The following is an 18,254-nucleotide window of genomic DNA, read 5'->3' on the forward strand; positions in this document are numbered from 1 at the left end:
GTCAAGAGTGGACACTGCTCTTTGGGGGAAAGAACGCTGGGACCAGGGCTCTCCTGCAGGCTGTGTGACCTTGGGCGAGTCACTTCTCTTCTCTGAGCTTCGGTAGCCTGTCTGTGAGATGGGAGTGTTGAAGTCGGCCTCACCTCATTCCAGGCCTCTAAGGAGGGTTGAGGATAGGGGCAGTTTTTGGAACACAGTAAACCTCCTCCTAAGAGAGAAAGAGGGGCTCACAGAAGTGCCCACACACACCCTGAAGTGACAGGTGAGACTGAGAACCAAGTTAATATACAGGGTACAAGGCAGCCCACCTCTAAAGTCACATTCCCCAGTTAGTTGCCATCTCCCTGGTCAAAAAATAAAGCTTAAAGACCTAAACCCTCTTTCCATGAGACCCTGCTTCATTTGGCTACAGTAGAAAGCAGGATGCAGGTGGGGGGCAGAGAGCAAATGCCCAGTGGATTCCTATCATGAGTAGACGCTGTCCCAACCCTGCCACTGTCTCCACAGAGCACCGTGGCTGAGGGCTCAGGCTCCTCTGTCTGTCTGCCTGGCATCAAATCCCAGTTCTTCCACTTTCTAGCTATGTAACCTAGGACAGGTTATTTGGCCACTCAGTGCCTCAATTTCCTTATCTGTAACATGGGAATAATAATCCCAATCTTTGGTGATAATTAAATGGGAATATACTGTGTATAGAGTTGGCAGAGAGGAACTTTTTGGTGTAAAATTTTCTCTGTAATTATTTATTAACAAATCTCTCTCGATGTTCTGCCTCAACCTTCAGAGAAGTTGACAGAAGGCTTCCCCCTCCCTCTGCTAAAGCGTATTCAGCTCTATGACCCTGTTCTCCAGATCCACAAGGTCAGTGGGTTCAGCGGGGTTCTGAGGAACTGGGGAGGGAGGTTGGTTAGCTTTCCTGGTTTGCAGGCTATAACCCAGTGGGTGGGACTCAGCCCAACCCTGCAACTGGGAAAGCCTCGACGGGGGTGGGATGGTTCAGGGTCAGCTGGATGCCATGAAGCCGTCCACATGTCCTTTAGAAGTGGCACCTCTATGGGGGCAGGAGGGATTTGACACAACCTGTGTCACAACTTTCCACCCCCTGCCCCCCTGCCCCCCGACCATGGGTGACCTGGGAGAACCTCAAGACCAGCTCGTTTTAAAAATACAGCAATCCTAGCCATGCCAACAGCTCAGGTTCTGAAAGCCATTTGTAAGTTTTTAAAATTTCTTCTAATTTCTTGGGAATTCCCTGGTGGCACAGTGGTTAGGACTCGGCACTTTCACTGCTGAGGGCCCGGGTTCAATACCTGGTCTGGGAACTGAGATCCCACAAGCCGTGTGGTGAGGCCAAAATTAATTAATTAATTAAGTAAAATAAAATTTCTTCTAATTTCTTAAGTGGAAGAGCTTTGATGTATTAATAGATACATGTTTGGTGTGCCGTCCCTCATAGACCCATTGCCCCACCACACTCATAGCTTGACTTCTGGTGTACTTCCTTCCAGCCTTTTGTCTCCTCTACGCATTTTTTGAAATTGTTTTCTTGTTCTGGATAGTTGCCTTGCTAGCGCTCACACCTGTTTTCTTTCTTTTCTTTTGGTTGCAATCTAGTCTCCCTTCCCCCGCCACCAATGTTAAATTCTGCCCCAACCATGCAAGGGACCATAATTTACTTAACTATTTGAATACCAAGGAATATGTCTGATTCTTCACCAGACTCTCCACTCTTCTGACCAAGCATTTTATGCGCCATCTGTGCCCCACGGTTCAGGTTACCTTTCTAGAAGAGCATCCGTAAGGTGGGATGACTGGGTTGGCAGGCTTGTGAGCATTAAAGGAGATGCTGCTTTGTGCCTGGTACATAATCAACATCCAGCAAACAACAGCTACTAAAGAGAGGGCCAGGCAGCAGAGTGGTCAGGGACATTGAAACAGAGATCAAGTGAGACATTTGAAAAACAAATATCCAGAGCCCTTTTGCATCCAGAGATACTCAACACCCAGCTATTGTTGAGAGTTTATAAGGAGTGAGACAGATGACTGTTCAAAGCAAGGACTGAGTGACAATTCATGCAGCTGGCCTCAGTTTTCTCCTGTGTAAAGTGGGGTGTAGCCCAAACCTCACTGGGCAGTTGTGAAGATTAGAGCTTCTAGCTCAGTTGGGCACAATGGAAGTCATTAGAAGATTTGTTAGATTGACCCTTGAACAACACGGGTTTGAATGGCCCCATGTCCGTGTATACGCAGATTTTTTTCAGTAATAAATACAATATTATGGTACTACACCATCTCCGCAGTTGGTTGAATCTGTGTATGAGGAACTGCGGCCGCGAGGAACCGCGGATATGGAGGGCTGACTGTAAATTATACGTGGATTTTTCCACCCATCGGCGCCCCTAACCCCGCAGTTGTTCAATGGTCAACTGTATATACTATCATATTCATTAAAATGTTGAGGTCAACTCTGCCCATGTGTTTGACCCCCAAAGGCAGGGGATGGGTTGCTGTGGGAAAGAATTGGATTTTGCTCTGAGTTCAGAATTCCCACCCCTTTGGTGATGGAAACTTACGAGGAAGTAGGAGAATAAACCCCAGCAGCTCACAGTTTTGTCTTGTTCACCAAGGAGAGAGAATTTAGGTGACACAGGGGACATTTATGAGGTCTGCCAGGAAGCAGCAGCTTGGGAAATGACAGATAAATTGCCACCTTAGAGAAGGTAGCTGGCAAAAGCTGTGCTTTATGGAGACCTTGGGGACAGAGGCACACGCTCGATTTATGCACGGACCTGGTTTCTGGCAGAGCTTGTGCTTCCCCAGACGTGGGCCTCCCTTTAAATCAGAGCTGCATCTTTCTGGAGTAGAGGATGCTTTTACCATCCTGTCCTGTCTTGTCTCTCCTAGGACTTCCTGTTTTTGGGCACCAACGTCCGGTACCTGAGAGTTTGAGGACAGGGCGAAAGACAGGGCTTGGGGGCCACAGCTGGATTGCCAAGTTGCATTTCCAGATGTGCAGCATATTCCTGGAGATTCTGGGAGGATGAAGACCATTTCTGTTATCAGCTCTGGGGGCCTGGCCTCGGTCCCCACACTCCTTTTCAGCACATACACCCACACCCCCTCTAACTCTGGACTTTACTTTCCCACCAGGATGGACCGTCCTCCCCGACTAGCCTGTATTATCTTTAAGGGCAGGCACTGTCTTTTTTATTCACCATCGGATCCCTGTGCCTAGCAGAGTGCTTGCACTTAGTAGGTCCTCAATAAATATTTATTGAATGGCTCAATGAAGGAACCATCTGGTACTCTAGCTGAACCTCCCTACTGCCAACCCTCTCTTACTTAAGGGGTCCTTGGATGGTCAGCTCCATCTGTGGTCTTCAAGGATGAACCCTGACCACATTCCCATTTCTCAGCGCTGCTGCTGTGGGAACCTCAATGAGAGAACATGGGATTCCACTCCCTGCTCAGCCCTGGACCTGGTGCTGATGCTGGCTCTCTAAGACAATTGTCCATCTCAGTTTGGGGGCAGTTCATGGGTAGTTCATGGGCTCATTTCAGTACATGCTCCCTCTCTCCCTCCCTCTGTGTCTGCTGCAGACACAGGAGCCAGCGGGTCTCCGGGAGCAAAAACTCAGCCTCCTGCTTCTCTCCCCATTGAAACGGGTGTAAATTAGGAGGAAATGGATCTGTCTAGGTTTTGGGTCCGACCCGAATAAAAAACTCATCCAACTGTTGTTTATGAGCCCCAAGCCTGGAGGAAGAGGCCGTGATTTCTAATTACTGAACAACCAGCCTTTGATCAGACTTTACCAAACAATCATTTCCAAGTTATGTGGTTGGGCCCCCGGGGACTGGGAATCAGAAGGCTCATTGGACGCTTTCTTAACTGTGTTAATGAGTGGATGGATGGATCTGCCGGCTAGCAGATAATTCACAGGGAATTGACCCATTTACCCTGCGTGTGACAGAGATGCATTCCAAGATGGGACAATGCACTGTCCCCCAGCTGGAGGCGGGGTGAGCCATGGCTTCGCCGCGTCCCTTTTGTTCACTTGTCCGCCACCATCATCCATCCTGTGATGGACCGTGAAGGGCTCGGCTTCATCCAGCACTGGCCACGTGGCCTCGGACCGGTCCCTTTCCCCCTTTCCCCCACTTTATCCTATAAAATAAGGATGGTAATAATAGTAACCGTGTCCTAGGACTCTTATAATGATGATATTAGGTAACCCATGTAAAAGGATTTATTTAACCCTAGTGGGGATTCAATATTTACTGGCTGGACGTGCTTACTGAGCATCCTCTTGTTTGCAGGCACTGAGTTGGTCAGCACAGGGGAACTAGAGGCAGCACAGACCCAGTTCCTATGTCTGTTTTTCAGAACGTTGCCTCACCGTGGAAAGAGCCAGTCTTGATTCCAACTTACTTGCTTTGGGCCTCTGGGAAAGGCCTCTCTAAAGCCTAAGTGTCCTCCCTTGTCAAATTTGCTGGGAACACCTTGCAGGGTGACTAGGGACTCAGTGGGTTCACGTCCAGCTTCTGGGGGTGAGGGGAGGATAGGGCATAACCAGGTCCTGGTAAACAGCTGATGCGATTATCACCTGCCTTCCTTTGGGCTCCCCAGAAGCAGACTCTGAAACAAGGAGGCGGGTACAAGTAGTTTACTGGGAAGAGGATCCCAGGGAAATAATCAGTAGAGGAGAGAAAATGTGATGGGGAAGGGAAGGCAGCCTTTAAAGTGTTCATGATCAAACCAATTACCACCTTAATCCCACTCGGGAAGCTCTGGGAGCCAGTGTAGAACACTCAGAGTGTCCACCCAAGGGCTAAGATTGCCGGGATGCTTGTACATCATCTCCCATCAGCCACTGTTTGAGGGGAGCTCCTGGGGACATTAGTTCTCTGGTTCTTCTAGTCTGGGCAGGGCGGGCTCTAGCAGCTGTAGAAACCTCTCAGGCAAAGAAACGCAAGTGCCAGCAAGTAGAACTCAGGTTGGCGTGCGCTGACTGGTAAGATGGGTGGGGCCCGCACGTGGCTGTACAATGGGGTAGGAGTTCACCAGCTCAAAATTCTGGATGTGATGTGAGACTGTTTGCCACATTGCCTGGAAAAGCTGTGGGTTGGTCTCCTCTGCATATTTTTAAGAAACTCAGCCTAGTTTGCAAGGAAACCTTCATTTCAGAGCATTCTAGAACGCTCCAGGACATTCCAGGGGATGGCCCCAAGAAAGGACTCCGGGAAGCCCAGGCACGTACTTGATGAGTACGGGGCAGCCAGGTTTGCTATGAAACAGGGGAAAAAAACACTTCTTTGTGAAAGAACAAAATATTTCTCATTCACAAAGCAAGGAAAAGCCATTCCTACCCAATGAGACTAAACACATTCATTCAGTAACAGAGCCTCAAGTTAGTGTCATCATGTCTTGCTGGGGTAGCTCCAGGACAACCACTGCCGGCCCTGGGGTCCCCTAGCAGGTTCTGACACCCTGAAATCTGACTATAGACATGCAAGTATCCTCAACAGCTCAGACCTGATAGGAGGACTGGCCTTGGGACAGCACATTCTGATATTAATGATCGGAACTCTGGGCTATCAAAGAACCATCGAGAGACTATAGAAGAACCATTGATAGTTATTGTACCACAGAGCTCATGCCCACACAAACTAAGCCGCCACCCAGGAGATGCTCCTCCTGGTTACAAACTGACTCTCCCCCTCTGCGCTTCACTAACTTCCCAAGAGCCCTCCTACAGCGACACCCTGTTCCACACTTGTGTACATACAAAACAACTTCCTCTTTCTTAGAGATTAATCGGATTTCCTGGTGGGGATGGACCACAATTTTTTTAACCAACCCCCCTACGAATGGGTCCTTAGGTTGCTTCTGATACTTGGCTTTTATAAATGAGAAGTCCAGCTCCTTATTTTAACTGAAGTCCAGAATTTTAACCAAAAACTTATGTGTGATTTCTGGGGCCTGATCATAGGCAATTACAAAGGCTTTACCTGACAGGCCTCATGGAGGAAAGCTACCCTCCTCACCCCAGTCTTGGTGCCCAGACAATGCACTGTGGTCTCTGAGGGGAGTTGCAGTCAAGGACTCAGGCACCCTGGCCGGTCATGCTCTTTGCATATTTGCATTCCTAGTCCAGAAGCCTTCGTTCCTAAGGTTTTTTTTAATATATAAATTTATTTATTTTTATTTTTGGCTGCATTGGGTCTTCGTTGCTGTGCACAGGCTTTCTCTAGTTGCGGCGAGCGGGGGCTACTCTTCGTTGTGGTGCGTGGGCTCCTCATTGCGGTGGCTTCTCTTGTTGTGGAGCACGGGCTCTAGGCACGTGGGCTTCAGTAGTTGCAGCATGCAGGCTCAGTAGTTGTGGTGCACGGGCTCTAGAGTGCAGGCTCAGTAGTAGTAGCGCACGGGCTTTGTTGCTCCGTGGCATGTGGGATCTTCCCAGACCAGGGCTCGAACCCAAGTCCCCTGCATTGGCAGGCAGATTCTTCACCACTGCGCCACCAGGGAAGCCCTCGTTCCTAAGTCTCTTTACCTGAAACCTTAGGCAGAGGTTTTCAGAGGCCTTTGCCAAGGACTCTGTCAGGGAAAGAAGGGGGAACCTTGAAAATATTTTCCCCATAATGACTCACACTCAGTACTTTTCCACTCCCAGCCCTCCCCCCCTTCCCTCCCCCTGCCTCCCTGGCTCAGGGTCCAGGAACCTGCCAGAGGTTCCCTTCTGGGGATCCTCATCAGTGAGACGACCCCAGCACTCGCACCGAAACCCCTGATCCACCTGCACCTTCTCCCATGGGGGAAATGGAATGGGGGCGTCGGTGCTTTCTCTGATTTGAGCCGCTCGCTTATGCTATGGAGTGAGTGACTGAAGGTTTCACTGTGGTTTTCATTTTGGCTTGTTGTTGCTTTAATCAACTCCTCCAACACCTGGCAGCCCAGCTCTCTCCAGTTCAGCTGAACTCTTGACAATAAATAGTGCTTCCGTGAAAAACTTTACCCATACATCATTTCTTATTCATGCATCCATACAAACATAGGAGCAGGTACATCTGTGAAATAAATGTCCAGAAATGGAATCCAATCATTTAAAGAGACACTTCCATCAATTTAGCAGTGGGGTGTTTGCTCTCAGTCTCTCCTCTTTCACCTTCCCTCCTCCTCCTGAGTATACAGGGGAGGGGACTCACGTGGGCTCACGGCAGTGGCGTGGGGGAGGGTTATGTAGTAAAGAATTCAGCTTGGCTCAGAGAGGGGCTGGTCTTTGCCCTCAGCCCCTGAGAAGTCATCTCTAGGCCCTTGGGAAGTCCTGCCTGATCAGAGTGTCTTGTCTAGCTGGGGGCACTGGACATGCCCGACAGTTAACGGTGTGATCTATGGTGGGGGCTTTGGGTGACATGGTACCATCTGGACCTCCAAAGGGGCTGCAGATGGGGGTCAACCACGTGGGTGGTCAGCCATGTCTACAGATGGAGCCCCAGTAAAGACTGGACACCAAGGCTTGGGTGAGCTTCCCCAGATGGCAACACCGTGCATATTGTCACACTGTGATGCTAAGAAAGTAAGGCCATCCACGGATCCACAGGGAAAGGCCAACTGGAAGCTCGGTATTTGGAACTTTCCTGGATTCTGTTCTCTGCCCCTCTTCCACTGGCTGACTTTAATTGGTATCCTTTCCCTTTAACAAACTGTAACCAGGAGTGTAACAGATTTCCGTGAGTTCTAGAGTCCTTTTAGCCAATTATAGGACTTATGGGTGGTCTTGGGGACCCTCAAACTTGCAATGGATATCAGAAGTGAGGGTGGTCTTGTGACGGTGCTACCTCTAACTTCACAAGGGGTCTTGTATTCTCCGGCTCCGAAACACTGATGGCCTCAGACACAGAGCACGAGGCCAGTGACACTGATATCTGTTCTCTGTGGTCTGACCAAGCCTGGAGGGCCCCCATCTCCTGCCCCCCTGACTCATCCCCAGCTCTGCTCTTTTTGGTGCTACAAGTCCTGTACTGGTCAGGATCCCTAACTGCAAACTTAAGAATCCACTCTGGTTAATATAAGCAAGAAGGAGGTTTCAGTCTCCAAAGATTTGAAGACCATCAGTGGTTGCCATGAGCCCTGAGTGTATGCCTTTGGTCCAGACCTCTCTTCTGAGATTCTGACCTGTCCCATAACTATAGGCTTGACATTCACCTCCAGCTGACTGGATTAGGGGGCTGCACCTGGCTCATGTGACAAAGGAATCTGTCAAGGTGTCCTGAGGATTTCCCTTGGAGTCTGGTACATAACTTCCCTCACAGCACATCTACGTGGGCCTGCTTCTCCCAGCCCACAGAGGATTAAAACACAGCAGAATAGATGGCTGCTTTTTGGCCACTAAAGAACCCAGAGCTGGATTCTCTCCATCCCTTAGAGAAGGCTTTCCTCCCACTTCAAGTGATCTCATGGGGCCCTTAGTGCAGACCTATCATCACAAACCCCAGGGACAGGTAGGCTGTTTTTAAAGGATGCTCTCACCACTGCCATCTCATCTCGGGGTGCAGGGCTAGTCCCAGAGCCATCACTGGCATCCCCCAGACCCAATCAAGCCCAGCTTGCTTTCAGCCCTACCCCTCCAACCCCAGCTAGCTTTCTAGGACCTGCGGTTCAATCGAGAGTGCCTCTCTAAGAACTCCCCCGACAAAATCCAGGTGTTATCAAGAATGTGGAGTAACTGGAACACTTGTCCACTGCTGGTGGGAATATAAATTGGTACAACCATTGCAAGGATCTGCTATAGTTGAACATGGATGGGCCCCATCACCCAGCAATCAGACACCCAACTGAAATGCCCACCTATGTTCACCAAAGACACATACTGGTGTGTTCATATACGCTCTTCATCATAACCCCCAACTGAAAATAACCCAAATGTCCATCAGTAGTGGATGGATACGTGGTGGACTATTCGCACAACAGAATATTGAGCAGCAATGAGCACAAAAGAACTTCAACTGCATACAGTAACATGGATACCTCCCACAAACAGAATGCCGAGTTAAAGAAACCTGACACAAAAGAGTACCTGCTGTATGAGTCCATTGACACAAAGTTCAAAAGCAGGCGAGTCTAATTCCTGGAAGCAAAAGTCAGGAGAGTGCCCATGCTGCCTGGGAGGAGGACTGACCAGAAAAGGACACGAGGAGCTCCTAAGGGGGTTCGATAGCGTTCTACTTCTTGATCTGTGTGCTGGTTACATGGGTGAGTTCACTTTGTGAACATCAATCTATCTGCACACTTATTATTTGTACACTTTTCTGCATGTATTCAAAGAAGTATACAAAAAATGAGTCCGTCTGTATTTATGAGACTTCTTATAGTGTCTTTTATTATGTAGGCTCCCCATAAACAAAGTTCGGTTGTTCTGGGTTTATTCATCTACTATACCAGAGCTGTGTGGGCTGTTTATTGTGACATTGTTTGTGATAGCAAAACAATAACCAAACCCAACAAAACAAAAACTGAAGGCAACCCCTGTGGTCCTCGATAAAGACTAACAGATAAATCATGGTGCATCCACACAAAGGAATACTATGCAGTCATTGAGAAGAATGACTATATATGCAGACATGAAGAGACGTCAAGGCGTTATTAACTAGAAAGCCTAAGCTATAGAACAGTAGGTACAGTATCATCTCCTTTTATTTAAGACGATACAGACATATGAATGCTTATATGTACACAGGAAATTTCTAGGAGGTTACCCGTTACTGGAAACAGAGGTTACCTGTGAAGAGTGGAAATAAAGCGTTCATTAGGTTGGGAAGTTTTCATTTTCCTTGTTGTGCCATTTTGTAGTTTGGATTTTTTTTACAAAAGCAAATATTACTTTTTTAAAAAAATTTATTTATTTATTTATTTATTTATTTATTTATTTATTTTATCTATTTATTTTTGGCTGTGCTGGGTCTTCGTTTCTGTGCGAGGGCTTTCTCCAGTTGCGGCAAGTGGGGACCACTCTTCATCGCGGTGCGCGGGCCTCTCACTATCGCGGCCTCTCTTGTTGCGGAGCACAGGCTCCAGGCGCGCAGGCTCAGTAGTTGTGGCTCACGGGCTCAGTTGCTCCGCGGCATGTGGAATCTTCCCAGACCAGGACTCGAACTCGTGTCCCCTGCATTGGCAGGCAGATTCTCAACCACTGTGCCACCAGGGAAGCCCCCAAATATTACTTTTTAAAAATAAAAATTTTAAGATGTCAATCAAAGCAAATTTAGGCACATGCTTTAAAAAAAATCAATGTACAAAATGGATAATCAACAAGGACCTACTGTGTAGCACGGGGAACTCTACTCAGTATTCTGTAATAAGGACTTCCCTGGTGATCCAGCAGCTAGGGCTCCCTGCTCCCAACGCAGGGGGCCCCGGTTTGATCCCTGGTCAGGGAACTAGATCCCACATGCTGCAACTAAGAAGTCTGCATGCCACAACTAAAGATCCCGCATGCAGCAACTGAGACCCGGCACAGCCAAATAAATAAATAAATATTTTTTAAAAATATTCTCTAATAACCTATATGAGAAAAGAATCTGAAAAAGAATGGATATATGTATATGTATAACGGAAGCACTTTGCTGTACACTTGAAATTAACACAACATTGTTTATCAACTATACTCCAATATAAAATAAAAATTAAACTAAAAACAAGACCAAAAACATTAATGTACAAAAGGGTCCATAATAAGCAGCAATGGTCTCAGAGGGAACAACTTTTAATTCCTTAAACGTTTCTGTTTTTAGTTCTGGATACCTCCAAATATTAAGTAATGTTCCTATTTCTCTCTCTCTCTCTCTCTCTCTCTTTTTATTTACCAATATTAAACAAAATTACTGACTTCATTAACCCGCCCCACTTACAGTCCCTCTCTCAAAATAGTTATGTAACTTCACATTTTTGGCTTCTCTGTTGGTCAGTTTATAATTTCAGATACTACGTTCGCACATTTGTTTTTTGCTCCATCAACTATATGTAGCTGGGGTCTCTCAACTTCTCTACTCACTGTGACCTAGCACCTCTCTGAGCCTAAGTTCCCTCACCTGAAAAAGAGCAGGTGTGAAAGAGTCTGACTAGATAGCTAGTCACAAAACCATTTCTCTTTCTTCCTGGGCTCACAGCTCTTTCCCAGCCTCCCTTGCAGTTAGATGTGACCATGTAGCTGAGCTTTGGCAAGTGGAATGTGGGCAGAAGTGATGTGTGCCACTCTGGGTGTAGCCCATAAACACCCCTATTTGAGTCTCATTCTCTCTCTCTCTCTTTCTCTCCCCTCCCCCATCCGGATTTGACACCCAAGGTAACTTGAGATAAAGGTACTGACAATGACAGAGCCTCCAGCAGCCTGGATCCCTGAATCATTCTGTGTCACGGACTTGCAGTACTATGTTGAATAGAAGTGATAATAGTGGGCATCGTTACCTTATTCCTAATCTTAGAGGAAAATCTTTCAATGTTTCACTAATGAGTATGATGTTTGTGGTGGGCTTGTCATATATGGGCTTTGTTAGGTTGAGGTTGTTTCCTTCTCCTAGTTTGTTGAGTGTTTTTATCATGAAAGGGTGTTGAATTTTGTCAGATGCTTTTTCTGCATCTATTGAGATGATCATGTGATTTTTATCCTTCATTCTGTTAATGTGGTGTGTACTTTGCATATGTTGAACCGTCCTTGCCCCACACAGGTAAATCCCAATTGGTCATGTTGTATGATAATTTTAATGTGCTGTTGAATTTGATTTGCTAGTATTTTGTTGAGGATTTTTACATCTATAGTCATCAGAGATATTGGCCTGTAGTTTTCTTTTCTTGTACTGACTTTGGTTTTGACATCCGGGTAACATTGACCTTGTAAAACGAGTTTGGAAGTATTCCCTCCTCTTTCGTATTTTGGAAGAGTTTGAGAGGTATTGGCATTAATTCTTCTTTAAATGTTTGGTAGAATTCTCAGTGAATCCATCTGGTCCTGGGCTTTTCTTTTGGGGGAGATTTTTGATTACTCATTCAATCTCCTTACTAGTTACAGGTCTGCTCAGATTTTCTACTACTTCATGATTCAACCTTGCTTGGTTGTATGTTTCTAGGAATGCTTCCATTTCTTCTGGCTTACCCAATTTGTTGGCATATATTGTTTATAGTAGTCTCTTATCATCCTTTTTATTTCCGTGTCATCAGTTGTAATGTCTCCTCTTTCATTTCTGATTTTATTTGGATCTTCTTTTTTTTTTAAGTCTAGCTAAAAGTTTATCAATTTCATTGATCTCTGTAAAAAAGCAGCTCTTAGTTTCATTGATTTGCCCTGCTCAGTTAACCCTTCGTTTCCCCCCAGCAAGAAAATATGCAGCCTATCTACACCATAAATAACCAGATCATCTCTCCTGGTTCAGAATTCTAAAAGCTTGTCATCAGCTCTACAGTTCACTTAGCAAATGATTGTGTGGCACTGTGAATTGCTATTTAAATATTTTGTTATCTTACTTCTCCTGAGTCTTATGTCTAACCTCTGTAAGTAGATTATACTTTCCTTGAGGGCAGGAAACAGATATTATATGTCTTTGTATCACCCATGCCTCATTGCAGTACTGAGTTGGGCACTTAATATGTATCTGGTGATTTGATTTGAAGTCTCTTGTCACTTAACCTAATTTTCCAGTCTTTTCCCCAGCTATGGGCTGCCCCAGGCCCTTTTCACATAGCTCCTCCAATTTAGAGTCTGCTGTTAATTGTCTCCATATCTTTGCCTCTGCTGTGCTGCACATGCTCAGTGCCCCTGCGTTTGACTTTCATATCACTCCTGTTCAGATCACAGAGCTCCCCAAAGATATCTCACCCGGTTCTCACTCTTTCTGATGGGTCTAAGCCCTCTGTTGGGGCTCCAGAGGGTATTCGGGAGGTAGATGAGCCATGAAATGTTAAGTCAGGAGGGTGGAAACCCAGGTCAGCAGGAAACAAGAGAGGATCTGAAAGACCTACATTTTAAAGGGTCATCAAGGGTTGCAGGGATTAGCATAGTTAATATTTTGGTGAATTTCCTTGGTGACTTTCCATTTTAGGAGAGCCTGGGCATGGTTAAGGTCATGCAGAGAGGGAGTATAGAGTGCGGTGGCTTCATAGAAAAAGTCCCTTTTAAATCTAATACTCCATGATTCAAAATTACTTACCATTTTGTGTTGAATTGTGTCCTCCAAAACAGATACGATGAAGTCCTAACCTCCAGTACTTCAAAATGTGACTTTATTTGGAAATAGGATCTTGATAGAGATAATCAAGTTAAAATGAGGTCATTCAGGTGGTCCCTAATCCAATATGACTGGTGTCCTCATAAATTTGGACATAGAGACAGACACCCACAGAGAGACAAGATGATGACAGAGGCAGAGATCAGACATGCAGTTTCAAGTCAAAAAATGCTTGAGGCTACCAGAAGCTAAGAAGAGGTAAAGAAGGATTCTACCCAGAATCTCTGAGGAAGCATTGCCCCATGGATATCTTGATTTCAGAATTCTGGCCTCCAGAACTGTGAGACAATAAATTTCTGTTGTTTTATGCCACCCAGTTTGTGGTACTTTTTTGCAGCAGCCCTAGGAAACTAACACACTTATCTTCTCCATGCTTCCTTCCCCCTATCCATAAAATGCACACCTAATGTCAACCTCACAAGAGTGGGAGGCTTTTTGCTGAGATAAAAATACCAGTGGATTTTTATTTTTTAAACATTTATTTATTTATTTGACTGCGCCGGGTCTTAGTTGCGGCACACGGGATCTTCGATCTTCATTGTGGCATGCGGGATCTTTAGTTGCGGCATGCGAACTCTTATTCAAGGCATGTGGGATCTAGTTCCCTGACCAGGGATCGAACCCAGGCATTGGGAGTGCAGAGTCTAAGCCACTGGACCACCAGGGAAGTCCCACCAATGGGTTTTTAATTAGTTATGCAAAAGTCAGCTTCTCACTGAGTTTGCAAAATAAGCACAGGTGTTCCAAGTATGCTTTTTTTTTTTTTTTTGGCTGTGTTGGGTCTTCATTGCTGTGTGCGGGCTTTCTTTAGTTGTGGCGAGCAGGGGCTACTCTTCCTTGCAGTGCGCGGGTTTCTCATTGCGGTTGCTTCTCTTGTTGCAGAGCACAGGCTCTAGGTGCGTGGGCTTCAGTAGTTGGAGCATGCAAGTTTAGTAGTTGTGGCTCACGGGCTTAGTTGCTCCACGGCATGTGGGATCTTCCCGGACCAGGGCTCAAACCCGTGTCCCCTGCATTGGCAGGAAGATTCTTAACCACTGTGCCACCAGGGAAGTCCCTTGACTATAGTTTTTTATTCTTTAACTATATTACTAGATTCTACCTCTTAATCTTTCATGAAGAAGTTCTGCTTCAATATTCATAGATTAAATTAGTCTGTGAATTTCTTTTTGTTACTTTGTCACGTTTCAATATTTATCTTAGTCAACTCAGGCTGCTATAACAAAACACTGGGGTGGCTTTAACAACAGAAACTTATGTCTCACAGTTCTGGAGGCTGAGAAGTCTAAGATCAAAGTCCCACCAATTTGCTTCCTGGTTAGGGTCTAATTCCTGGCTTACAGATGGTCATCTTCTGGCTGTCTTAACATAGCAAAGAGAAAGGGAGATGTCTCTCAGGACACTTTTTATAAGGACACTAATCCCATCATGAGGGCTCCATCCTCATGACCTCATCCAAACCTAACCACCTCCCAGTTGGAAGGCCCCACTTCCCAATACCATCACATTGGGAGTTAGGGCTTCAACATATGAATTTGGGGAGAGGACACAATACAATCCGTATCAATATTAATACCCTTCCAAAAAAAATCACTGGGCAGTTTCCTTCTTTCTTTTTGCTCTGGAAGAGTTTGGTGAGCTTTGGAATTACCTGTCACTTGTAGATTTGAAAGAAACCATGGGGTTGTCTTGGACAACTTCCTCAGCTACTTCCATAGTTATTAGTCTGTTCAGGTTTTCTATTTCTTCTTAAGCCAGTCTTGGGAATTTTTATTTTTTAAATTTATTTTGGTTTTAAATCATCCAAATTTTCAAGAGGATTAACATTGCATTGTGTTAAATGGGCCTTCATAATTTCCCCCTTACCTTTATACTGTAAAATATCATGCAACAATTAAAGAGAATAAAGTAGATCTATATATGCTGACATGGAAAGATCTACAAGATAGAATGGGGGAAAAAAGCAAGTCTCAAAAAGAGACAATCCATTTTTTAAAATAAGCTTTTATTTTGGAATTAGAATCTCCTTTTTATACATTAAATGGATGTAAAATGGTCTAAAAAGATACCCACTAATATCTAGTTGTAGCAGTATTCCCCTTAGACCCGAGCAAGAGGGACCTCTCCCTTGGGCTTGCTCTTTAGAGGGGCTGCTCATCCTCCTTCCAGATGCACCACATCCACAGAGGACATGCCCATCTAGAGTCTGAACCTTCTTTCTAGACCAGCCTTCCTATTCCTGGGACCCCAGCATTCCTTCCAGAGTCTGTGGGGACCTTGCCTCAGGTATGTCTTCCTGAGGATGGAGTGTACCACTGCTGCGACCACTGCTGGGTCCTGTTTGAGGGGTGTGTGGGGAAACCTGGATGTGCAGGTTGCAGTCTCCATCTATGCATGCATGAGGCCCTGGTGGTGTAGACGGAGCCGGGCAAGGGAAGAGAAGGGAGGCCCTACACCACATTCTAGGAAGAAACTTTGGAGAGTCCAGGAATTCTAAATCCAAACGTGGTTTCTCAGGTCAATATGAAGGTATATTTGTCCAGGTAGGAGGATAGAACGTTTCTATTTAACAGTTTGTTAGCTGGACTTACAAAAAATATGTAGATATATGGTATGTGGGCCTTGGTTTGACTCTTGTCCTGGGCCCCGCAAATGTCATGGGGTTAATCGTATTACTTCTGGGAGAGACGTGGAACTTGAGGGGGGAAAAGGGAGAGAGTGTGTTATGGGCTGAACTGTGTCCTGCAAAATTCATATACTAAAGCCCAAAGCCCCACCCCAACCCTGTACCTAAGAATGTGACTCTATTTGGAGATGGGGCCTTTTAATGTGGTGATGAACTTAAAATTAGGCTGGGCCCTAACCAAACTGACTGGTATCCTTATAAGAAGAGGAAACTTGGACACACAAAGAGACACCAGAGGCTCATGTACAGAGGGGCAAACGTGTAAAGAGGGAAACTGTCTGCACCCCAAGGAGAGAGGCCTCAGAGGAAACCAACTGTGTGGGCACCTTGATTTTGGACTTCCAGCCTCCAGAACTATAAGAAAATAAATTTCTGTTGTTTAAGCCACCCAGTCTGTGGTATTTTGTTCTGGCAGCCTGAGCTGACTTTAACTTTTTACTCTATTTTTTTCTTCTTCTTTGACTTTTATTTCTAATGCCTCTGTATCCATGCATTATTTATGTAATTAAAAAATACATATTAAAATGTTCTTTTATCATGCTTGTCTTTCATTTCTCATCCTAATTATGTGTTCTCTATATGTGGTCTTTCTCCTCTTGATTAGGCTGGCTAGTGGCTTCTCTATTTTACTGTGTAGGGATTTTTTCCACAATGAATCAGCTCTTCCATTTACCAATTCTACCTTTGTTTCGTACTTTAATTCATTAATTTCTGCTTGTCTTCATTCTGCCCTTCTTTCCTTAGATGTATTTTGTTGCTCATTTTGTATCTTCCAGCTTTGAATGCTTGATTCATTTATATTTGTCTTTCTTTTTTCTTTTTCAGACATATAAGTGTTTAAGAAGAAATTTCCCTCTCATAATTTTTTTTTTTTTAATTTTATTTAGTTTTGCCTGCGTTGTGTCTCCATTGCTGTGTGCGGGCTTTCTCTAGTTGCAGCGAGCGGGGGCTACTCTTTGTTCCAGTGCACGGGCTTCTCATTGCGGTGGCTTCTCTTGTCGCAGAGCACCGGCTCTAGGCGCACGGGCCTCAGTAGCTGCGGCTCGAGGGCTCTAGAGCGTAGGCTCAGTAGTTGTGGCACATGGGCTTAGTTGCTCTGTGGCATGTGGGATCTTCCAGACCAGGGATCGAACCCATGTCCCCTGCATTGGCAGGCAGATTCTTATGCACTGGGCCACAAGGGAAGTCCCTCTCATAATGGTTTTAGCTGTATCTCATTGCTTTAGACACATAGTGTTTTCATCTTTGTTTTCCAATCTTGTTTGAACTTACAGTTTTGACTTTCTTTTGTTCTCAAATGGAGTTTTAAATTTTGAGGAGGGGATGCAACTAGAGATTATCATACTAAGTGAAGTAAGTCAGAAAGAGAAAGACAAAAACTATATCATATCACCTATATGTGGAATCTAAAATATGACACAAATGAACTTATCTATGAAACAGAAACAGAATCATGGACATAGAGAGCAGGCTGGTGGTTGCCAAGGGGAGGGGGTTGAGGGAGGGATGGAGTGGGAGGTTAAGGTTAGCAGATGTAAGCTTTTATATAGAGAATGGATAAACAACAAGGTCCTACTGTATAGCACAGAGAACTATAGTCAATATCCTATGATAAACCATAATGGAAAAGAATATTTTAAAAAAGAATGTATACATGTGTATAACTGAATCATTTTGTTGTATAGCAGTAATTAACACAACACTGTAAATCAACTATACTTCGATTTTAAAATAAGTAAATAAATTTTGAGGAGGGTTTTAAAAAATATTTTATTTATTTATTTATTTGGTTGCACTGGGTCTTAGTTGCGGCATGCGGGCCCCTTAGTTGCAGCTCCCTGGCTCCTTCGTTGTGGCATGCAAACCCTTAGCTGCCGCACGCATGTGGGATCTACTTCCCTGACCAGGGATCGAACCCAGACCCCCTGCATTGGGAGTGCAGAGTCTTAACCACTGCACCACCAGGGAAGTCCCAGGGAGGGGGTTTAATTTTTCCATGTGGTTGGGTTTTTGTCTCATTTCTACTTTTTTTTTTTTAAATGTATATACTAGTTTTTTTTTGTTTTTTGTTTTTAAATTAATTAATTAATTAATTAATTATTTATGGCTGTGTTGGGTCTTCGTTTCTGTGCGAGGGCTTTCTCTAGTTGTGTCAAGTGGGGGCCACTCTTCATCGCGTTGCGCGGGCCTCTCACTATCGCAGCCTCTCTTGTTGCAGAGCACAGGCTCCAGACGCGCAGGCTCAGTAATTGTGGCTCACGGGCCTAGTTGCTCCGTGGCATGTGGGATCTTCCCA

General features: G+C 45.2%; 1 protein-coding gene across 3 annotated transcripts in view; it reads left to right on the top strand.

The window, feature by feature from the left end:
• Positions 1-17,736, top strand: part of LBP (lipopolysaccharide binding protein) — a 42,338-nt gene extending 24,602 nt beyond the window's left edge. The window contains exons 14-15 of one of the 3 annotated variants that reach the window (XM_057529901.1): positions 785-861; positions 16,784-17,736. In XM_057529901.1, coding sequence (XP_057385884.1) covers positions 785-861; positions 16,784-16,891 — 185 coding nt within the window. In that variant the 3' untranslated portion in view covers positions 16,892-17,736. Of the gene's footprint in view, positions 1-784; positions 862-2,904; positions 3,746-13,229; positions 13,739-16,783 lie in introns of those variants that run through there. The other 2 variants (XM_057529902.1, XM_007193134.3) reach the window with 2 other exon arrangements.
• The last annotated feature ends 518 nt before the right edge of the window (positions 17,737-18,254 follow it).

Source organism: Balaenoptera acutorostrata, chromosome 15 (assembly GCF_949987535.1).
Source record: "Balaenoptera acutorostrata chromosome 15, mBalAcu1.1, whole genome shotgun sequence".
Taxonomy (NCBI): domain Eukaryota; kingdom Metazoa; phylum Chordata; class Mammalia; order Artiodactyla; family Balaenopteridae; genus Balaenoptera; species Balaenoptera acutorostrata.